At 48.0% G+C, this 23,794-nt stretch overlaps 2 protein-coding genes across 2 annotated transcripts in view; both read right to left on the bottom strand.

The window, feature by feature from the left end:
• LOC308345134 (uncharacterized protein C6orf118) overlaps positions 1-886 on the bottom strand; it is a gene marked incomplete at both ends in the record, with an annotated part of 34,809 nt that extends 33,923 nt beyond the window's left edge. The window contains 2 exons of the mRNA XM_080807072.1: positions 4-191; positions 824-886. Of these exons, the coding sequence (XP_080663198.1) occupies positions 4-191; positions 824-886 (251 nt within the window). The remainder of the gene's footprint in view (positions 1-3; positions 192-823) is intronic.
• A 15,626-nt stretch (positions 887-16,512) lies between these two features.
• PDE10A (phosphodiesterase 10A) overlaps positions 16,513-23,794 on the bottom strand; it is a gene marked incomplete at its 5' end in the record, with an annotated part of 286,161 nt that continues 278,879 nt past the window's right edge. The window contains 3 exons of the mRNA XM_080806394.1: positions 16,513-17,916; positions 20,231-20,319; positions 22,537-22,617. Of these exons, the coding sequence (XP_080662520.1) occupies positions 17,799-17,916; positions 20,231-20,319; positions 22,537-22,617 (288 nt within the window). The 3' untranslated portion in view covers positions 16,513-17,798. The remainder of the gene's footprint in view (positions 17,917-20,230; positions 20,320-22,536; positions 22,618-23,794) is intronic.

The following is a 23,794-nucleotide window of genomic DNA, read 5'->3' as shown; positions in this document are numbered from 1 at the left end:
AACGATCCCGTTTTCAGGCCGCGGCGTGGCGGGAAAGCGACGGCTTCGGGGTCCGGTCCTAGAATCACAGCAGTAACCCTCGCCTTCGGGGACCGGAAGCTAAAATAAACGCGACGACTGTCCGGCGGTGGGCGGCTGGGGGAGGACTGCAGGGTGGCGGCGTGCCGGGGAGCGCGCCCTCCAGTGGGTGGCTTTTTGAAAGAGCACTCGGACCAGCGTCTAGAAATCTCCCCTTCATCTCTACTCGCAGAGGACACACGCGTGCGCAAGCACACACACGTGCGCGCGCACCTGCACACACACACGGCACGCACACCTGCACACACACACGGCACGCACACCTGCACACACACACGGCACGCACACCTGCACACACACACGTGCGCGCACACCTGCACACACACGGCACGCACACCTGCACACACACGGCACGCACACCTGCACACACACACGGCACGCACACCTGCACACACACACGTGCGCGCACACCCGCACACACGGCACGCACACCTGCACACACGGCATGCACACCTGCACACACACGGCACGCACACCTGCACACACACACGTGCGCGCACACCTGCACACACGGCGCGCACACCTGCACACACGGCACGCACACATGCACACACACGGCACGCACGCGTGCACACGACCTGCTTCCCCAGAGTGTGGCTCCCGGGCTTTCGGAGGTGGCACCGCGACCCTAGACGCAGTCCCACCCCTGGGGACCCGGGGCTGAGGGCAGCCCCAGCAAGGTTTTCCTTTTCCACCCCGGGTTGGGAGCCGCTCGGGTTCTGGGCAAACCGCAGGTCCCACAGACCTCAGCGGGCTCACACAGAGCGCTGGGCGCGCACTTACGCTCGGGCTCTGGACCCCCCGCCATCGCCTCGGCTGCCCGCAGCTCAGGGCAGCGGCCGCGGTTGCCGCGGAGACGGACAACATTCGAAGCCCCGCCTCCGCTGGGCGGGGTTCCTCCGCTACTGGGCAACCCCCACCTGGCCCCGCCCTCCGCCCCGCCCTCCCAGCAAGCATTCCTGAACCGGGAGTACCAGGTTTCCTGGCTTATTTTACTTTTTATTTATTTATTTTTTAAGATTTTATTTATTTATTTGACAGAGATCACAAGTAGGCAAAGAGGCAGGCAGAAAGAGACGGGGAAAGCAGGATCCCCGCTGAGCAGAGAGCCCGATGGGGGACTCGATTCCAGGACTCTGGGATCACGACCTGAGCTGAAGGCAGAGGCTTTAACCCACTGAGCCACCCAGGCGCCCCTTATTTTACTTTTTAAATTAAAACAGTTTCTTTCATTTGAGAGACATCAAAATACCCTTGTACTCTAATACTTTACCAAAGCCTAGAAGTCAAAAAAGCAACTGGTCCTTGGCTGGGCATCTTTATAGAGACATTCAGGTTGCACAATGCACACCATATGCAGCCGTACCTGGCATTCCAGCACGTAGTAGGTGCCAGTCACTAAATTATCACTTAGTTATTTTCCTAGTACGGAGATGGGATTACGTGAGGTAAAATAACTTGGCCACCATCAGTTAGTTAGCAGAGTAGAAGAATGTAAATGCACATCTGTTTGCAGTCTGTGCTCTTTCCTCAGGCTATGACATGTGCCAAGGGAAGAGAAGCAAAAAATCTCTAAGTTTCCTATCTTTGAAAACTGTCGTTCTATTTAAATTTCTTCCAGCCAGGGAGGATTCGAGTGTCCTGGCATGGTGGCTGCAACTCTCAGACGTGACCTCAGGCGGCCCGCTCAACTGCTGCGCAGCTCACCGAGGAAGTGGTGACGGTAAGGTTAGACGGTGTGTGTGAGACAGTTGGGCACACAATCTCCTTTCATCTCCACTGGTGCTGGTCAGACACTTTGTAGGGTGAATGCTTTGGAAACCATGAAGTTGCCCTGACCCTAGCATGGCTTAGGTGGCTCCATACATAGGAGCATCTGGATTTTATCTGGAATAAATAAATAAATAAATAAATAACCGCAGTGTTTCCTGATTTTCTCTCTCCAGCATTCACAGTCTTTAGGCATCTGACCATAACTAGAAATGCTGACGTGAAAATACGCACTCTGCGTAAGGGTATCTAACTAAGCATTGACCCAGGACGAGAGACGTTTTCTCCACATTCTGTTAATTATAAATTAGGGTGAGATGTGTGGCAATCCAGGTTTTTGTATTACCAACTATTAGAGATGAAACAATGAGCCTTTCTTCTCCGAGCTGTTTAGTGATTGGGTGGCAGGCAGGCAGGTGACAGGGGCATTCTCCCCTCTCCTTCCAGGGATGGGCTCAGAAGACAGAGCTCCTGGCCCTGGGAGGGAAAGCCATGGGAAGTGGGGGCCCCCAGGACCGGTGGGACACCTCCAAGAGCTCAGCCTGCGCCGTCTTCACACTATTCACTGGTACGAGAACGGATTTGGCTCATGCCACATGGAATTACAGATCAGAAAGAAAATAATGTATTTCTCCCAAGTCATCCCGGGTAGGACACATATACAGTTAAATTCAACCGTCTCTCATACGCTAAAGATCAGGAAATCAATGGTCCAATTGCCATCAATCATTAAAACCCACTGCGGCTCTCCGACCGCTAAATAGTTCAACAAGGTGTTTGAGGCAGAAAGATATAATTCTCAGCGACACTAACTGGTCCGCCACGATCAGGCGATCTTGCTTGAGGCCAGATTTCTGTGTAGGAATCCCCCAGAACTGCTCGCCACGCAAACTGAGCGAGCGGGTACTTGAATTCGTGCCGTGCTGTCTGGATTTTCAGCTCTGGGTGGCGCTGGAACAGCCCCTGAAGCCCTCGGCCGGGTTACTGAAAGCGGCCCCCGCGGGTGAGACCCGAGCGCGCGTCCCCCCCCAACTCAGTCCCCCACACACGGCCCTTCACCCTGCGAGCATTCAGAGCGAAACCACGAAGGATCGTCTGCTCTGGACGCTCTGCTAAGAATGCAGAAACGCACGATTTAGTCCCTGCTCTAAAGATGCTCAGCGCAGAGGAGACGAGCCCCTTAAGGGCACGACGCGGGGGAGGGAGGGGACAGGTGCAAACTAGCGCAGAGGACGGGATGCGGGCGGGGGGTGGCGCCCCGGGAGGACCCCGCGTTCACCGCCCCGCCGCGGGCCGGCAGCAGGCGTGGAGAGCCTCGCCTGCGCTCCCAACAACCGACTCGTGGGAGATGTAACTGGTCAAAAATAAACGTCGGGTTGCCGCCTTCCCAGCCGTGAGACTCCATTGTGTAAAAATAGACAAAGTCAAGGCAACTTTTGTTTATCTTTTACTTACATATTTTATGTATCTGACAGAGAGACAGTAAGGAGAGGCAACACAGCAGGGGGAGTGGGAGAGGGGGAGGCAGGCTCCCCGCCGAGCAGGGAGCCCGACGCGGACCCGAGCCCGGGACTGTGGGATCATGACCCGCCGACGCGGGCCCGAGCCCGGGACTGTGGGATCATGACTGAGCGGCCCAGGCGCCCCTCGAGACAACTTTTAAAGCGCCTTTGTCCTTTCTCAGCTCTGGAGTGACACGGGTGCCGCGTTTACGGACGTCCCGCCGGCGGAGACCGAAGTCACCCACCGCCCGACCCGGAGACGCGGGGTGCGACCAGGAGTCCGCAAGCCGCCCGCGAGCCCCGGGCGAGTCGGGCGGCGGCGGGGGGCGGTCCGGTGGCTCCGGCCCGCTGCCGGCGTTGGTGAAGAATTCCCCGGAGAGAGAGCACGAGCTTCCGTTCGGAAAGAGAAGCCCGGGGTTCGCGCGGCCGCCGGTGAAAGCGGGCGGCGAGCAGAGCCAGCCGTTGCGTTTCCCGTTGCCCGCGCAGTCACAGCCCCGACTCGCGCGTCCCGACGCAGAGCAGCGCAGTCTCCAGCCCCGAAGGCCCGAGCGCTGCGGGCCCCACCTCTTGCCTCCTGCTGTCCAAGGCCCGCGCCCACGGGGGAAACCGGCCCAGGCTCCCCCCTCCCTCCCTGTTCTCCCCCACCGGGAGGCCCATTTCTCTGAGAACAAACGTGCTCTTGTGTTCCCAGTCTTAGAGATATATAAAAACAAAGTATTTGCCTTGACTTTGCGTCTCTCTAAGGCAGAGGCACCCTCCCATTTACCCGACACCACCGATCCCGCGCGGGGAGGGCACGGGGCGGGTCTGCGCAGGCGGGGACCTTCCCGCAGCCTCGCGCGCGCCCCGGGGGCTGGCGGAGGGGTCCCCGCCGCGCCTGCGTCGGCCGCAAGGGCGCTCTCTCCCCGGATCTCAAACCGGGCTTGTAGCCTCGATTTTGCCCTAGAGCGACTTTTCTGCAATATAACTTTATTCTTAAGTGGCCTTCGAGGACAAAATAGCTACGAGACACAAGAAGGTTGGGCATGGGATGGAGGAAATGATGTAGTTGGAACACGACTGCCCCGGCAGGGCCCCCACCGCTCTTCCCACCCGTGTCCTCCGTGAGCCTCCTCTCCGTCCTCCGGAAAGTAAAATACACCTTCCCCTCCTCAGAGCGGTGCGCAAAACCGCGTTTCTTTACTTCCAAACTGCCATCTACCGCTTGTCACTGAAAGGTTTTTTCAACTGCGAAAATTGCTATCTTGGGTCAGGATGTTTCATTAAAAACAATGAAAATATCTCTGAAGCAATGGCTTCTGGAAAACCAGAATTAAAGCCATCAAGTGAGGGGTACGTGGGTGATGAAAATTCCCCTAACCGCCCGCCCCTCCCCCCGCAGCCTCCGGTTTCTCTCCCCCAAAACCAACCACATCTGGTTTCTTATTTAGCTTCCAAGAGTTAGGCCACCCACAGACAGGGGCCCCTAACCCCCCCCCCATGATTTCCGTTGCACAGAACCTGGATTCTTTCTCTTAAAAAAAAAAAAAAAAAAAAAAATCTTGCAAATCATTCCACACAGTATCTAGAGAGTCTGGCTTTCTTTTTTTCTCCTTTTTCTTTTTTTTCCTCAGATTTTTTTTTTTTTAATTTACTTAGTGGAGAGAGAGAGCAAAGAGAGTGTGCAGGAGCTGGACGAAGGGAAGAGGGAGAGGCCACCTCCCTGCTGAGCAGGGAGCCCAATGCAAGCTCTCGGATGCTGGGACTCCCAGGATCATGACCTGAATCAAAGGCAGATACTTAACAGACCCAAGCCACCCACGCGCCCCATCCTGACTTTTTAAACAGCTGTATTGTGTTTCGTTTTCATAAAATCAACAAACAGACTAACATGTATTGTTTCCACTCTTTTGTATTAAACTCCTGTGCTCCCCTTCAGGTCACTCCTCAGGTGTGAGAGTGCGCCGGGAAACCCAAGGAGCCAGGTGAGCCCACAGTCACAGGGTTTGTGACCAGAGGCTGTGCCCATTCACCCAGGACGCGCCACGCTGAGGGTGATGTGGGGCTGGGAGTCGATGGTCCGGGAAGATTTCTGGAGGTGTTTTTGGTGCAAAAAAGTTGTTCTTATTACAGCACAGGGACGGGACCCATGGGCAGGTAGCACTGCTCTGGGACTGTGAGGAGTCACTGACTATATACTTGAGTTTATAATTATAAACTATATAATTTATACTTATATAAATATATAAGTAAGTATATAAATTCAAGTGTATTATTTGAAAATCTCAAAAAATTTTAAAAGTGTGGCGGGGAGGGGGGGGCTCACCTGAGTGGCTCAGTCGGTTAAGTGTCTGCCCTCAGCTCAGGTCATGATCCCAGGGTCCTGGGGTAGAGCCCCATGTGGGACTCCCTGCTCAATGAGGAGTCTGCTTCTCTGTCTCCTTCTGCCCTGTTTATGTGCTGTCTCTCTCAGATAAACTTTAAAAATCTTTAAAAATTTTAATATATAGTGGCACCTGGGTGGCTCAGTGGATTAAAGCCTCTGCCTTCAGCTCGGGTCATGATCGCAGGGTCCTGGGATCGAGCCCCGCATCGGCTCTCTGCTCAGCGGGAGCCTGCTTCCCTCTCTCTCTCTGCCTGCCTCTCTGCCTACTTGTGATCTCTCTCTCTCTCTCTCTCAATCTGTGTCAAATAAATAAAAAATATCTTTAAAAAATTAAAAAAAAACATAAAACTTATATATAATATATAAAATGTATATATTATATATAAAACTTATTTGTATATTTATAATTTATGTATTTCTTTATTTATTTATATGTTTCTTTATTTATATTTAGAATTTAGCGAGGGTTCAGGAGAGCCTAAGTCTCGAAGGAATTGGCAGCAAGGCTTCCACGACCTTGAGGGGCTGGCTGCTATGCAGATAAAGTTATTTACTACTTTCTAGTAAAACATTAGTCTTGAGACCCTCAGATGGGTGGGCCATAGGTTTGGAAGATGAACGCTAACGGGTATCTTGGGGGTGGGGTGGTGTTCACAGTCATCAGAGGGAGCGACACCGTCAGAAGCTGAGCTCTGGTGACACACGAAGGGAAGTCCTCACAGGGAGCAGGAGAAGTGTGACCGTCTGCGGCCTCAAGAATGCCGCCCGGAGACAGCCCCAGCGAGGCTGTGCTCCTTCCTCAACCATCAAGGGTGCCTGTCCCCACTTCTTCACCACCAAACGTGGAGCACCCATCAATATGTTACCACACCCCTGATCTTTGCAAATACAAAATTGCAAACTGGTTGGTGAGAGAGGGAACATGCACAATTAAACTGTGTGGGAAATGAATAAGATGTAATAACTTTTGAAAACAGTGGCAGGATTACTCTTTCAGGTGGCCGATCGGAGAAGCCTCTCCGTGTTTCCTGTTGCTCCTGCAACAACCGCAGATGTAGTAGCTTAAGACAATACAAATGTATTATCCTAGAGTTCCATAGTTCAGAGGTTCTAGACAGATCTCACTGGATAAAATCCAGGTGTCCGCAGGACTGAGTTCCTTCTGGGGGCTCAGGGGAGCATCTGTTCCCTTGTCTTTCCCAGGTCTGGAGGCGTCGGCCCTGCAGGGCTCCTGGGGCCTTCCTCTACCTTCAAAACGAGTAATGACCCATGGCTGGTCTCTTTCACACCGCAGAAGCTCTTGACCCTCCCTCTTCCACGTACAAGGACCCTGGGGCCTGCTCTGGGCCCTCCCGGGCAATGCTGGCTGCTCTCCCCATCCTAAAGTCAGCTGAGCAGCAGCCTTCAGTCCACCTGCTGCCTCAGTTTCCCTCTCTCACTTGACCTGATACATCCTCATGTTCTGGGCTTCAGGCCATGGACCTTTCTCGGGACAACTATTCTGCCAACTGTCCCCCACCCCCAACCAAGGGTGAGGCCCTTAGGCAGCCGTCGGAAGTGCTGTGCTCGGAGCCAAGAAGAAGACTGCTGGCTTCCAGGGAGGCCTTGAGCTGCTCTGGAGCTGACCTAGGGACCCACTGCCCCCAAACTTGTCTCTGACAGGACAGAAGAGGTCAGGCCTCTCTCCAGCAGCGGACTGTGGATTGTCGCAGACTTGGGCTTCTTTGAGTTCTGTTTGAATTGTTATGATTGGAGAGGCCTGAGCATGTTGAAGGAACCCGTCCAGGGGAGTAGGGAGGGCGACGATCCACAAAACGAGGGGCACTGGATTCTAGACTGGTACACCTCTGCCACAGGGAGGGCGTGTGGGAATTCCCTGTCCCTGCAGAAAACAGAACGAAAACCAGACTCCTACTCCATCTAGTTTGCCAGGCATTTCTCAGTCGCTCTGATGTTAACTCAGTTCTCCGGAAAAGTACAAATCTAAATGAGCTGCGAGCTCCCACGTGGGACTATGTAGAAGCCTCGTCCTTACGGCACAAAATCCTTTCCAGGGTGACTTTTCTCAGACACTGGAGACACTGGTATTAGAGCCTTTTAATTTCCCCAGGGTGAGGTACTGAGCAAGAGCAACCACAGGCCAAGGTCACGGAGATCCCAGCGTGAACCCTGCACCAGCCCCACCCCCGACCGCAAATGAAGGCCCGAGGACGTGTGATTTTTCACCCCTGTAAAACCTACTTGGCTTGCTGGTCACTTCTTTCTTTCTTTCTTTCTTTCTTTCTTTCTTTCTTTCTTTCCTTCTTTCTTTTTTAAGATTTTATTTATTTATTCGACCGAGAGACAGGGAGATCAGGAACACAAGCAGAGGGAGTGGGAGAGGGAGAGGCAGGCTTCCGGCTGGGCAGGGAGCGCGACGCGGGGCTCTGCCCCAGGAGGCTGGGATCGTGACCTGAGCCGAAGGCAGAAGCTTAACGCCTGAGCCCCCCAGGCGCCCCCACTTCCCGTTTCTTAACCTTACTTTGCATCCCTTGTATTTTCATTGGAAGCAAGAGTTGCTCACATTAATAATAATGATGATGATAATAACGATAATAATGACAATATGGCCTAATCTTCCCTGAATGCAAAAACCAGGCAGGCGTGGTGATCCCAGCGGCCGGAGGGGCAGGTGTGAGCGTCGCCCTCCTTGGGAGGAAGGCGGGCCTCCTCGCCTCTCCCAGAGCAGATGCTTCCCTAGAGGGCCGGTGTGGCCCCACGGAGGTGTGAGGCGTGAGGCGGGGAGTTCTTCCCCTTGTCTTTCCAAGGGGTGTTTTCCTGGCAACGTGGCAGCGAGAGGGTTATTCCCCTGAGGTGGGGGAAACACTGTTACTGCAATAAGAAACCAAGACAGAGTTTAAGCCCCTGTAAGAAGAAAAGCCGTGCCAGCGAGGCCGAGGGAAGCCAGGCCCGGTGCGGAGCCTGCAGCGGACAGGGGGACCCCCGCTGGGCCCTCTGCCCCCACTGCGCGGACCCCACACTGCGCTGCCCCTCCCCCCGCGCTGCCCCTCCCCCGCATGTACCTGCTCCCTCTGCCCTGCTCCCCCTCTGCCCGCCCCCACCCCCCCAAACCCATGCTGTCCCCATTTCATTCGCTGCACCAGTTCTCAGAACACGCCGGAGGAGGTTCACGCTCAACCCCAGGAGGATGTTGAGAATCTTAATTCTTTCTAGCGGCCCCAAACTCACTTGACGGCGGAACTTTCTAGTCTTTTTTTTTTTTTTTTTAAGGTACAACTCTGATGAGGCAACAGGCTTTAAGAAAAGCTGAATTCGTTGGATTCCCTTTCTAAGCCTCCTTGTCCTTAAATGAGAGCATCATAGTTGCTTTGGGGGGGATCCCAGGAGAGGGTAGAGCGCTGTGATGTCTGCTTTGTCCTCTGGGGCCTCCCTCGTCCACTTCCACTTCTGGGGAGGGCGGTGATGCAGGCAGGGGACCGAGGTGTTTGCCTTGAGTCTCCTTTCTGGAGCGTGGCCTTTGTGTCGGGAAACAGTGGCTCGGGAGGCAGTCTGCTGGGGCGAAGCACAGAGCCCCGGCAGGGGAGAAGCCGACCAGAGGGAGAGGAAACGCTGAGCTTGAGGCCCCTTGGGGTCCGGGCTCTCCCAGCGCAGTTGGATCCCTTCATTGCGGGAGGAGGGGTTACCACTCGTCTTGTTGCCCTGAGGGTAGGTTCTTTCCTTTGTGTTTGGGGAGTGTGCTGGGAGGTGACCCTTGGTTCCCTGGAGGCTCCCCCTCTCCCCTGGGCCTTGCCCTGCCCGAGTCAGCCTGAGGCCTTTCACGGCGTCATTCCGAGAAAAAGAGCTATTTGGGACTAATCGCCAATGAGGGACATTCTTTATTTTTTCCCCTTTCATTGTCACTTGGAAAGTGACAGAAAGGAGTTGGGGTGGGAGTCACCTCCCTAATGAATTCAGTCCTGGAGTATGAAGCCGGATGACCGTCTGTCAGACGCAAAGGAAAGATCTCGAGCCGCTGGTGGAAGGTTGAACCAGCGCCCCAGCCGTCATGATTTCCCGGGGGTAAAACTCAGTAACTCAGAAGGCTTAGCAAATGGGGTGTTTTGATGCTGGTTTTTTCTAGTTAATACAAGGGCAAGCAGTTAAATATTATTTTTTTTCTTTTTTTAAAAAAGATTTTATTTGACAGAGAACGTGAGAGAGCGCGCGCGAGAGCGAGCGCGCACAAACAGGGGAGAAGGGCAGAGGGAGAAGCAGGCTCCCCGCTGAGCAGAGAGCCCAATGTGGGACTCGATCTCAGGACCCTGGGATCATGACCTGAGCTGAAGGCAGACGCTTCACTGACGGAGCCACCCAGGCGCCCCTGGCCTGTTATGTTATTTTCTTAATGTATATTAATTGTATCCATGTGTCTTAGTTTTTCCATATGCTAAAATGTTTGGTTTTTTCCCCTAATGACTTAGCATTTACCGTACACTGAGAGCATCGTTCTGAGCCAGACCTCCACCTGATTGGTGATACAGGCATCTGAAAGGCTAGACATTATGTGATTATGTGTAATGACCAAGTAAAAAGTAGGAAGCTTGTGTTTCAAATTAGTTCCTGATTTTCTCTTCTGGTCAGTTTCCTTTTTCTCCTCCATGTCACTCAAGGGAAAGTCTACATCTGTGGGCAGTGGGTGGGAGGCTTCTACTTTGACAGCGAGAGAAGGTGAGGGGAGGAGGAGAGCAGGGAGTTTGCAGAACACACTTCGGTTTGGTTTCTCCTGCATTAGGCTTCCGCATTCTTCTTCTTCTTCTTTTTAAGATTTTATTTATTCATTTGAAAAAGAGAGAGCACAAGCAGGAAGAGCAGAGGCAGAGGGAGAAGCAGGCTCCCCGCAGCGCAGGGAGCCCAACGTGGGACTTGATCCGGGGACCCTGAGATCACGACCTGAGCCGAAGGCAGACGCTTACCCAACGGAGCCACGCAGGGGCCCCCAGCTTTGGTATTCTGATGAGAACAGCAGCAGGTGTGGATTACTTGGACCGTGTGTAGGAATCATCTCGTTAGAGATGTGAGATTTTCAGGTCTACAAATGTGTAGTTTCACCTCTCCGGGAAGAAGGACGGTGCAGGCAGTAATCGCAGAGCAGGTGCACAGAAAGTAATGGCAGAGCAGCAAAGGCTTCAGGGACGTGAAGCAGCCGATTCTAAACCCAAGGAAACCTCGTGCGTGTCCTGCCTTCTGCTCCTAATTCCCTCCTTCCACCTCGCACACGTTAAGTGCCCACATTAAGTGCATGTTTGCTCGGGAAGTGTTGCTCTTCAGGGTTTCTTCTGCTTCAGGACATAGACTCAATGGAGAAACGTTCCTCTCCTCAAAGCTCTCAAGTTACAGAAGATTGATGGAAAAATCAGAAGTGTGCATAATTAAGGATTCAAATTAAGATCAGCTCTACAGAGTACCAATCTGCAACTTGAGTTACCAAATAGGTTTATGGATATATTAATTCATGAAATTCATTTTAACACAGTCAACATTTTATTCGGTTTCACAGGAAATGAATACTTTAACAAAAATCCTATCTACAACACATACAGTGCTACGCACTCCGAGGGCATTCCGTTAGTGAGAGTTGGTGGTGCAGAAGTCCATTTTAGGGGCTGTCTACACTTTTGTCTAATTAACAAGGCTGTGGACTCTCATATTTAACAATGTAACGGTCTTTTTTTCCAGGAAACATTTATTTTGTTAATGCCCAAATTTAGTTCTAATACGTTTGTGGTGGGGAGCATCTATGGATACAAATGAACTTCTAACTTTTTGGTCTCAAATATTGACCATTTGCCTGCCCACCTGTTGGTAAGCAGGGATAGCCAAATAAACACAATTTCTTTAAGCTGTCAAGATAAAGCCACGAGTATCCTTATTGTGATACACAGATGATGTGAGGTTGAACCGACTTCTTTAACTGTCTTCTTTACCGAAACAGAGAATCCCGACACTTAAGACAGATAAGCATGCACACAATGGGAGTCCTTCCTGCTCTTGGCCAAGAGAATCCGGATAGTTCTGGGGGCCCCTGGAGGCCAGGAAGTTATTTCAGGAGTCTTAGAGTCAGCACTCGGGGGCCACTAGCTTTGTAATCTGAAGCACTCGTTCTAAAAGACTAGTTCCTCCCAAATAGTCTTCGAGCCTTTAAAATTATACAATGGAGTTAATAAATCATGTTACACAATTTAACGTCATAGGTCGTCTCATCCTTTCTGCTAGGAAATAGCTGACGCAGACACACCACATCTCGCCAAAGTGAACTTGGGGTCTCCCACGCGGACACACTCTGACGGAGCCATGGCCGCGCCTCCTCAACAAAGCATCTCTTCCCTTCCCCCCAAATGACAGCAAATGATAAACGTGAAAAAGGATATTTTAAAAACTCTGTATTCAATTATTCACACCAAAGGATATCCATTAAAATTATGAACATCTCTACATATATTTCATGTATCATACATATATATATACTTTGTATGTATAGTTACATATCGACAAAAAATTTCTGGCTGTCCTAAGCATGTAAGTAAAATCAAAGCTCCATTTTGCATTGTCACACCCATATATGCATATATACCGGCAGTTTGAATTATGAATTTATTTACAACGTGCCTCGGTTATAATAAATGATTACTGCTCTATTATACAAACGTAACAGTAAAGGTTTCTTTCAATACAAAGACTGCAAATGAATACATGAAAAATTACACACATGTACAATATTTATAATTTATAAATGCAAAGTTAAGACCTCTTTAATTATTGCACTTGTGCATTTTACAAAGATTTTTATATGTCATACATATAAAATAATTATTTTGTTTGCTAACTCATCAACTACAATGAAATCGGATATTATTAACTTGAAATCCTTTCTCCTTCCATAAGAGAGCCCACTACAACGTTGGTGGTAGAGCCATCAGCTCGACAAGTCGGTCTATTAAGTGCACTGTAGTTTGGACAGCTTATAACCCATCTTACACCTTAGCAGCGTGGGGTCAGCAAGATCACAGCTGGCAAACCCGGGGGTAACTGAACTAGGTAGGGATATAGGATTCTTTTGTTCCTACAGAAAGCCACCTTTCCTTTTCAGAAAGATTCAAGATGCTGCCTATCTCTAAGTTTTGGTAACTTTCACAGTGTTTGGGCAAGCACATGATTTCACGTGGGTCATTGGGTTGGGTCAGGTGAATAGGTCCGGGCATTGTCTAGAAATACCTTTTCCAGATCGATCTGTTGAACTTTCAATGTGCACACCAAAGGCATGCGTAGAACATACACCATACGAGAGATCGTATGGGAAATAATGCTCCTCTGTGGCATTTACATTGGCTGTTGGAGAGATGGCACAGGACTGGGTATTATTCAAGTGGCTAAAGGAAAAACAAAAGCTGCAACACTCATGGTCTTATCATATTTCAGGTGAGCTGGAGGACCAGATGGTACTTCACAAGCCTCCCTTGTAGCAGGAATGAAAACCTTCCATTTACACTTCTGCACATACACAGTACCTCAAGCTACCAGCAGGCAGTGGGCACGCGTATAAACTGGCTTCTCTACCTGACACACTGCATTCAGCTCTTAACTCGCAGGCCAGGTCCTCGAACGACACCGACCCTGCAGAGGCACACACGGGTCTGCACGCGTTCAGCGACCCATCGCTCACGCTCGCTTTAAAGCGAGGCCCAACGATGCGGGAGGCAAACGGCACTGCTGTCCACTGTGGGGACGAAGAGGGGGAGAACCGGAGCGGGTGAGCGAAGACAGTAAAGCTCCTTTGAATTCGAAATAGCATATCTTGGGAAACATTAATGTTTTTCTCTTTATCACACCCCTTTAATTTAGAACTAGAACACCACTGAAACTTCTTTCTTTTCTGCTATTTTTACCGTCACAGAAATGCGTCTAATGCTTCAGACAACCAAAATATCCAGGACAAAAAAGGACAAAATAGAAAGGGTGTAGTGCCGCTTTGGGAATCACTAATTGAAACTTAAGATTAAGTGCTTAAAGAAATGGGCAGAATGTGTATCAGGGTAAACACCTGTGCAAAGATTGAACAGAGTCGCCATGCACTGCTGACAGGCAGGGGGCAGGGAGGGGACAGGAACCGACGGCATACTCCGCTAGGTCACGGTCTACAGAAATTTTAAAGTCAGGCAATAAAAGGGATACATTAATGTGAGTAAATGAGTAAGTCTCTAAAGAATTAAACCCTAAATAAAATGAGCAAAGTGTAGAAAGCAAACACATGTCTGAAATAGATAAAGGTCAGAAGTGATTTTCAAAATCTAAATCATGCATAGGTACCTGAAACCCAAAAAATCACACCCGCCGTAACTGTGTCACAGCTCTTGGAAGTTCTCGCAAAAAAGACGACATCTGAACAGTTCACTGCTTATAGTCATCAGGGTATGTGTGAATGACATCAAATAAAGGACAGGAGTCTGACGAGGAGAGAATGGCCCTATCCACTCGGTTTGATCCAATTACCATGGATATGTCCCTTTAGATGTTTTTAGTTCTAGTTAAGCAAGAAAAGCAAAATAATAAATATATGAACAAGGAAGTAAAATTATAGCATTTAAAATAAAGGCACAGGCCAAGGCGCGGTGAATAATTTAGTTCCGTTAAAGCTCAAACCTTAATTTTGAGTGAAAAGACCAGAAACATAATATTCAAACTAAATCTACTAAAAAATCCAGGGAGCTAAGGTATTATGCATCTATGTGTGTCCTGTACAAACACAGCTAGTGTGCCCAAACATACCAATAAAGCAAAGTCACTGAGACTGTACAAAACTTAAAAAAAAACCTAAAGCTATCTGAAAAGCATGCTAAGAAGAGGAAACCTACACTGGACAAATCCTGTTTCAAAGTAGTTCTGTTTGCGTCATCGTGAGAAAAGTCACCCCCAGTGGTACCCTATCCTTCCCGCTGAGGGAAGAGTCCGGATGAGGACGGCTATGCTAAGTTGTTCGCGTGGTCTCTCTTCCGTGACCGCTGATGAGCCCCGTGGGGATAACGAGAGCTGGGAAGTGGATCTCAATCTTGCCCCAGGAAAAGGGCCGTTTTTGAAAACTACTTTCCACATCCATTTTATTTAAAATAATTCATTAAATCAAAGTCAACTACTAATTAATAAGATGCTTGCAATTTTTAGAGTTTTATTCCTCTGCCTACATTCAGTATTTCGTGTTGTTGGCATGCATTTCCAAGAAAATTTCTAGCTAAAAAATTTATCCACTGTCTCTGGGAAGGTAATAATTGCATTTGACAATAAAATTATGTCTGTTATAAATCAGCACAACCAATAAAAACTTCCACAAATTGAACATTCTACATATATTCACAGCTGGCTACCAAATTTATACCGAATGGGGAAATTTGGGCCCAATATAAAATGTCGCCTTCATGAGAAACTCGTCAAAGCCTTTGGTAATAAAAACCATCTGCCTTTTCAAGAAAAGATCTGGGAAAAAGATGAGAACAGAACTCAAAAGTTAGTCTGCTAAGTATATCTGCCCCAATACAAAAATACTCCTAACTGCATTTTTTCCAAAGCAAATTATTGACTAAATAACACTGCATCTTGAGCCCATTTAAGGTAAATGATTCCTAACTAGATCTTAAGAATATTAACAGTCTACATTAGAATACAGTCCTTCCTTTGTTCGAACTATGCTTTGATTATGACAATATATCAAGAGAGATCAACCAACCCATAAACCCATGAATGTTTCTTTGGAAAACTGTTCAAGGTACAATGTCAATAGTATAAGAATGCTGGCTCTATCAAAATAAGAGAATTTTTGGTAGTAATTTTAGAAAAGCAATCTTAAAAAGCAAAAATAGCCATGAGATTCCCTCCCCTCAGGACTGTTTTCTACATCAAAAAGAAAAATTCATGCATTCTTTTAAGATCTTTTTAATTAAACAGTCTCCAGTGGTATTTCGAGTCAGTTGATTTCTAATACACAACCATACTAACTCTTGGGATTGAAATTTGAGTGGGTGGGTCCAGTTTCATAAACCTGAGTGCAGAAAAACATGCAACATTTTAGAATTCAGTTCTATAAATGCACTAACATGAAGAAAGGACTTTTCTGCTCACATTTTCCAACACACAAAAAATCGGGTTTTGAAGAATGGGGCCGATTTTTACTTTCTGTAGATGTGTTTGCATCTCTATCCTTTATACATATGTACTTCCGTAGGTGTGTGTCTAGCCACGGTGGTATTTCTCTCTTTAGATATTTCATTTTACCTCATATTGTATAACCATAACAGCAAATGGAGTGCCAGGGAGGGAAGGTGGCAACTTTCAGAAGCCCAGAGGGAAACAGAACACATAGTGTTAATTTAAAATAAGAACAACATTTGTATATACCTAACTCTGCTACAACTTAAATCATGTTGTAGGAACATGTGATTTCTTTTTGCAAAAACCATATGGATAACAATGTGTACAGTACTGAATATGTAAAAGAATTATTTTAAAAATTTATTTTATCAAAAGTAATATTCCAGCTTCCTGCCAAGTGAACAGCAGATAAGCTGTTTGTTACGGATCTGCCGATCACTTCTTGAGACTCTAGTTCTCATTCCTTCAGGTCAGGACTAAGCACAGCTCTGGAGGTGACCCTGCCATTGTGCTAAAAATCTCGACAGCTTTCATGTGCACCAGAAGTGACTGGCTTATAATCCTTGTAGGAAGGGGTCCAGACCTCTACTTTTGTGTGGGTTTTTTTTTTTTTTTCAACACACTTACATTGTAGAGTAATATTAGCCTACAAAAATTATACAGAAGACTGTCCAAACTACAGGTTTGGATGTAGACACTTGATACCGGAGCAGAGGCGAGAGAACAGAGCCGCACCATGATGCGTTCGCACTGCGCTCTCCTCCCTCCCGTCGTGGACAGAGCACTTGGGAAACGTGACCAGGGAGCACAGAGCAGGGGCCGGACTGGGGGATGGGTGCAGCAGAGCAAAGTAAAAATTACACAAGACTTAAATTTTATGGTTTAATTTGGTTTTAAGAGAAATGTATGGTATTTTAATTAAATAATTCATAGAATAAACCTCTCACTTTGAATGTGAGTCTAAAATTTTGCAATGACACCAAGTGAAAATAAAAAGAAATCATTATTAAAATTCACATTTGACATCCCGTAAGACCTGTTAAGAAAAATTCATATGCCTGGCTTTTTTGTTGTTGTTGTTGTTCTTTATGCAAGGGATTTAGAAAACTTGCCTGCAATGAAGGAAACAAAAAATAAAGAAACATTCTTTGACATTTTTTGAACTGATACTCGGAGTTCTGAGATTTGTTCTGATGTATATCCGCAGCTCTTCTCAAGAGGATAGGAAGGCTACTTCCTTTCGTGTAAATCTATTCATCCAAGCCCCTTAGTATAAACTTAAAGAACACACTTTTCGTCCACCTCGTTTTTAATTCCTGAGGCTCAGTTTAAGTTTAAATCTGCAGTTTCCATCCCCGGTTGCAGAAAGACACTTACTGTCCCCTCAGTGACGCGTGTCCCGAGGCTGTCCGCTACAGTTCACGCTAATTACGAGCAGGTCACACACGAACGTTCACAACAGTAATGTGTAAAAATTCCTATTTATAACCAACAACATCGAAGCGACATTGGTGTTTAAGCCAAAGCACAATACCATAATAGTACCGTGTTAACCCTCACTAGAAAGATACAACGGGAAAGCAGCCCCTTCCCAGCCATTCTTGTCCGTTTCCGCGACGCCCTCAGCCACGCGAGCCGGTTGGAAAAGGCCAGTCCGCGAATCCCACGGCGCCCCTGGGACGCGGGTTCGGCCCCGGGGCGCTCCGGGGTGGTCCGGGGCGGTCGCCGTCTCCGACGCGTCACAGAGGAGACTGCGGGGAGTCATGGGCCCGACGTGTCCTCTCGATGCCGCCTCCTCCGAGAGGCTGGTGCCCTCGTTACCGGGTGTAGGTTTCCCCCCACGAAAAGAAAAGGAAGAAGAGTCAAAGCAGCAGGACGAGCAGGTGCAGCGGGACCGCGCGCGGCCGTCAGTCGTCGATCTTCACGGGCAGCTTCTCCGAGGGCGCGTGGGCCGCAGGCTGGGACGAGATCCACACGGCGCTCTCCTCCCCTCGGATCACCTTCTCCCACTGGCTGAGGTTATTCCTAAGCATAAAAGACGCGGGGACAAGAGGGTTTAAAAAAGGGTTTCCGGGCCGGGTCTCCATCATTCATCCCAGCCCCCACCCCGCGGGGCAGAGCCGAGCCCCGGGGCTTCGGGCACCTTTCTGAGGCCAGCGAGGAGCAGCCCGCTGGGAGGGGCAGGGTCCCAGCGAGGCTCCCTGATGAGGTCCCGCCGCTCATTTCTGCAGCAGGGCCTGTAGCCAGCAAGGATGGGGGGCTGGGGGGGGGGCTTGTCCCAGGGGCTCCGGGCATCAGGGCAACTGCTGAGCTCAGCTCAGGACATACCATTTCATAATCAGTGAGGAAGGAGGACTTGGGAGGGGGCACGAGCCACAGGGCGTCCTAGCCAGAAGCACGGCGGTCAACGGAGAGGAAGGGAACCCCGGTGGCACGAACGATGGGCCACAGCACCGACAGCCAGGAGCTCCCGCTGTGCGGGTGGACACAGTGTGCTGCTTGGGGTCCCTGCCACCTCATACCCGAAATTGGGGAGTAGCCTTATTTTGAACACTGTGTCATGTATAAAAAGTCACTGTAAGTTACATGCAGTACCAACGTTAGAAATCTCTTTGTTGCGGTAAAGGCATCTTTCTGCTCTGGTACCTTGTGGTCTCACACTCAGGCTGCTCGTCCCCCTTTCCTTCGGTTTTTCTCTCTCCAAATCTGCAGATCAAATGCTACGGGCATCCTGATCTCTTTGAACAGAGTGACCACCACCCCTCGCCCCATGTGGCTGACCAGGCAGAGCTCTTATCAACACTTCCCTCCTCGTACCTTGCTTTCTTAGACACAAAGCCAAAATCCGAAGGGAACCTTGCACTGGCAAACACAAAATTCATACAAAGCATGCACAATGCAAAGACACCTCTGGATGAAAGAAATCTCCCAAATGTATCCTGAAAAAGGGAATAATTTTAGCTTCTGTGTCATATTACCACATGTTATTTGCCCAGAGCCTAAAGAGATTTTTGACATATTAGAAAATAGACACTAAACTGATTTGCCATGTTTCCTTAGACACCAATAAGACATGAATTTTTTTTAAGTGTTAGTAAGATTAAAATGGCCTTTAAGAGATTCTGTGGTTCAGCCAAGTACACTCAAGCAAGAACGCATCTAGTCGGCTGGGACGGAGGAATCCCTGTCCTCCTGCTCGGTAACGATAGCAAGCTCTCATTCTGCTGGCTCTGGATAGTTCACGGAAAATACAGATAATTTTGGACTGTTACCTATGATTTTGTTTGTAATGACATGGATTTTGACTGATATCGACATGTCTCCTTGGGGGGGCACTGACTTTTCCAACCCAATTCCATTAGGAATGAGTCCCAGCTCATACTCCACATTGTCCACATGGCTTAGCCCGGACGTAATAATATTTTGATGAACTAGCTGTGGAGGAAGGTCAGTGATGGCTCACGAAGTCAGCCGGGGTGTTATGTTCACTCCCCAAGAGCAGAGAAGAGAAACCATCACTTCCGTAGGAAAAAACAGGATCTTTTTTCCCCGTCTCCCTCCTTACTGGTTTTCTTTGTTCTCCTCATGATAATTAATTCATGAAATAAGTTTCAACAGCAGAGGGTGGCGGTATACCAAAGGCCTCGGATTTGTTTAAAATCCCACATCTGCTCTCTCCCGGACTGTGTGCCCACCCAACCCCCAAGGGTGCTCCGTGGCTAAATAGTTAGAAAAACCAGCGGGACGCCAGCCCCCTGCAGAAAAGCAGCACATATGGCTGCTCTGCTCACTGCCCTTTGACTTCCCCAGAGGGAAATGCTTTTCAAAGTAACACGGAAATCTTAAAAAAATTCCAGTGTTCGTAGCTAAGCGCATCCCTCAAAAGCCATGAGAAAAGAATGCAGGGGAGTCTGAAGCTGGGAAGGATGAGAGGGGGCTCATCCCTCTTTTGGGAAGAAACTAAAACTCACAGAGAAAGAAGGTCCCAGTCAAGGCTTCCCCCTCCTCCTTCACACAACGAACTGCGGGGTTAAGCTGAGCCCCTCACCAGCAAGCAGCCCTGAACACGCATTATGGGCCCGTATTTTTAAAAACGCATTGGGTATGGACCCCTGGATCCTAACAAAACACAAACCAGATACCTTCCTGCTCCTTTCTGGTGAATGAAGGACTTTATGAAACCCTTAACATGGCCTTGTTACCGAGGCGAACACAGCCCACGAAGTGACATCAGTGTGGACCGCAGCAGGACGCAGCTCGCACACCGCGGGCGAGGAACATTCCACCCGACTCCTCCTCTTCCTGCAACATCCCAGCCCAGCCGGGCGGTGGTACGTACCTGCAGGCTTTGAGGAGTGGCTCTGTGGGCGGGAAGATCTGCGTGAGCGTGGTGTAGCAGGGGATGGCCACGGCGTTGTAGAAGCCCAGCTGCCCCGCGCAGAGCCACGCACAAGACACAAAAGGGTATGTTAGCAACCACCTCTCAGCTGAGGCTTCTATTCTCAACCCTAACTGTAAAATGTTCTAGTTTTGTCCCCCGATATGTAGGCTCCATGAACACGGCTGCCGGTGCCTTTAGAAATGCCTTAAAATACATCCTCGAAATAACACACACAAAAAGAAGTTCATCCCAAACCCAAGTTCAACATTCAATGAGATTCCATTTATAGATCAGTCAAGTTGTAATTCAAGCCCTGTTCTTGTCGCTGGTCAAAGTTAGTTTTCTACCACGGACATTTCAGATCTGACCCTGCCCTTCTTCTATACGGCGGCCTCTTCTCCAACTCAGAGTTCGGGAATTGGGGCAGGTGTTTCATGGGCTTGCTACCCTTGGCTGTTGGTGCCTTGCGTGGTCTCCTGAAACTTTCTCCCTCCCCCCTCCCTGTTTTCAACCTACAACAAATCTCACAGACTGTATCCTCGTTCTCTTATGTCACAGTTCTCTTAATATGCTCCATTCACAGTGTTTTAGCTGTGGTACTTTAAAAAATACATTAAATGGTATTTTATTAGGAATTTCAGGCCACAGTAAATGCTGCTGGCCCAGACTGGCCTCAGGAAGGCTGGATACAAATGGCCCTTAGGCTGTCAGCAGAGAATGCAGATGGTCTAGCTACAGTAACTGCCCAGTGGCTGACACCGTGGATAAGATATGACGGGCTCTCTGGATGGGGACCCCCAAACCGGGGCTTACCAATTTCTCTAAAAAACGGAACTTCAGGGAGATGCACCAAAGGATACAGAAGAATGGAATCTCCCGGGTGCCTTTCTGCTTTCTCCTGTTGCAAAGTCTATCATCACAATCACCTTATTAGCATAATGCCTATGCATGCCTATCTTTGACTTTGTAAGTCAACACAGAGATTTCTCTTATTTCAATATTTTAGTAGATATCATTGAGCAGAAGATCTCAAGAAAGAAATCTTGGAAAGTAGAGTATTTTCTTATTATGGAAAGAACATTTTAATGGTAGTCACAGTTCAGAAGCAATACAGTTGGCAAAATATTAGTCGATCACAGAGATACTTTATTTAAAACTCGCTCATACTATAAACGGATCTGCAATTTTGGCAAAACCCCAAACTCTTCTCTTAATTAAAAGGCGTTAGAACGGAGTGTGTCCTCTAATGGCATTTCCAGCTCTCCTATGTGCTTTGTTGGGGTGACAGCTTAACTATCTAGAAAGAAGAACTTTGTTAGATCCCTATCTTAAGCCATATGGCAAGATAAGTTTCAAAGGAATTAACAAGTCAAATATAGAACGATGAAAGGAGAGTAACAAAAGGAAAGAGGAGCGAATGTTTATATAACCACACAGTTGGACAGGAACTTCACAATAGGACATGGTAAGCAGAGGCCGGGCAGGGAAGACAGAGCTCTGTGAGCACATATATGGGAAAGTTCCATAAACAACAGTAACAAGAAAGTAAACTGCAAGAACCACAGGCACCAGGCACGTGGGGCCAGGCACGTCGGTGCGTGTTCAGTAGGGAAGGAACAGGTAGCGCTTGAGAACTTAATCCAAAACCATCATCCTGTGAGTTTTCTAAATGAAATCCTGTAATTATTTGTCCATAACTAACTTCCCTGTTATGGTGTTAGAAATTTGGTAGTTTAAAAAGACGATAATCTGAGAAACAGATCACACCACACACGCAAAACGGACAGGCACGAGAGCTGTCAAAACATTGACATAAATCATGTGGTAAGACTTGCAAAACTAATAATTGGTATCAACCGTTGGTAAGACAAAACACAGAATGTACTAAAATACCAAGCATTGTTTGCTAGGAAAAGTGGGCCCGGTGAGAATCTCTATAATGTTACTCTCTAAAAAATAACTTTGCACAGTCAGCGACAAAAGCTTTTCTGCTTGTTAGAGACACTAACAATTCCACCTCATCCACCCTCCATTTCAAGCCGTCGCTGCCGTGACTCCATCTGCGGAAGGAGCTGATGGCATGGGTGGCTGTGGCTTCTTTCAACCCAACTATGATTTCTTATCCTGGCCTTCCTGTCCCCAAACTCCATCTAAACACAGAAGGTTCCAAGTGGTCCTGGGTTCTACAAGATGGCGTATACGTTGAATCTACGTGTGATTTTATGACTGCCTTAAATTATTTGACTTTTCAACAGAATCCATACCTGGCCTTGTGGGACCTCGTCCTTCTTGTCTCTGTCCATCATGGGAATAGGCTGTATTCCCAACTTCTTCATCTCATCACCCTAAGAGAAATGGAAAAAACCAAGCTTTGTCAACTTAGAAACAGCTCTCAAGTCTTGGTACTAATGAGTTGTTCCCTTCATTCATTAATTTTCTTCACAATGGATAATGTTTTTGTTTAGTTGACCCAAACTAATGTCAAAACAATAAAAACAACGTATCATTGTTTGGTTTTTATCCTATGTTATTCTCAACTGAATTACCAGGAACGCAGCCATCTCTCCCGGTTTCCCTGTACAGAAGTTAATGAAAGTCATAACAAGAGGAGACCGATAAATAGTGAGGAGGAAAAAGAAGAACAAGAATGGAATAATCTCAAGCCCTTTTCTCACTTATTCTTCAAATGAATTTTCGTGTGTGCTGAGCTGGATAAGGAGAGGCTTTAGAGAGAAATCCTATATATCGAGAATGATCTGCTAAAACGTGTTAGTAAAGATACAGTGTAATTGGCTACACATCACCATAAAGGATATACTCACAGATGTTTACTGAAGATTTTCTATTTTGCAGGCTCTGGGATAGGTAACATGCAAATATTTCATTTAATCTTCATGAACTACTAGGAGTTATATATATTGTTATCCACATTTTCCAGATTTTAAATTATCTTCCTCTTTTTAGTAATTTGTTAAAGATGGCTAAAAGCTTCTTTCTCAACATACCTCAACTTTTACCTTCCTACCACCTATTCCCTCACGTTTCTTCATTATTCAATTATTTTAATTATTTCACAATCATGCTTATTTTTAGAAATCAGAGATACAGAACTAAAAACATCCTAGATTTGTTAAGGTAGGTCCAAAACAAATGACGAGGACCCCCACGAAGAGTTCTACTGCAGGACGGAGACCAAGCGCAGAGGGCGAGGACCATCACGGAGGGTTTTACCGCAGGATGGAGGCACTTTAGTACAGTTTCTGCTCCAATGTTACCATTTTAAATATTAATTCAGTGGTTCTCAAACTTCTTCTTCTCCTTTTCTAAATGAGTGAAATTACACAGGCCCCTGCTCAAGGTTATCACAAGCCCCATAAGTAAAAAGACTGAATAAATAAAGATTTGACTACGTACAGTTCTCACAACGTACAGTTCTCACAACTAGGATCAAGGCCATAGAGGAGAGCAGTGCAGGGCTGCAGAGGATGCATCCAAGGGAGATCTGGCCCAGTGTGGGGCTGG

This window comes from Martes martes (genome assembly GCF_963455335.1).
Source record: "Martes martes genome assembly, chromosome: 6".
Lineage (NCBI taxonomy): Eukaryota > Metazoa > Chordata > Mammalia > Carnivora > Mustelidae > Martes > Martes martes.
The sequence above is the reverse complement of the archived record's forward strand: the minus strand, read 5'-3'. Positions and strand labels throughout refer to the sequence as shown.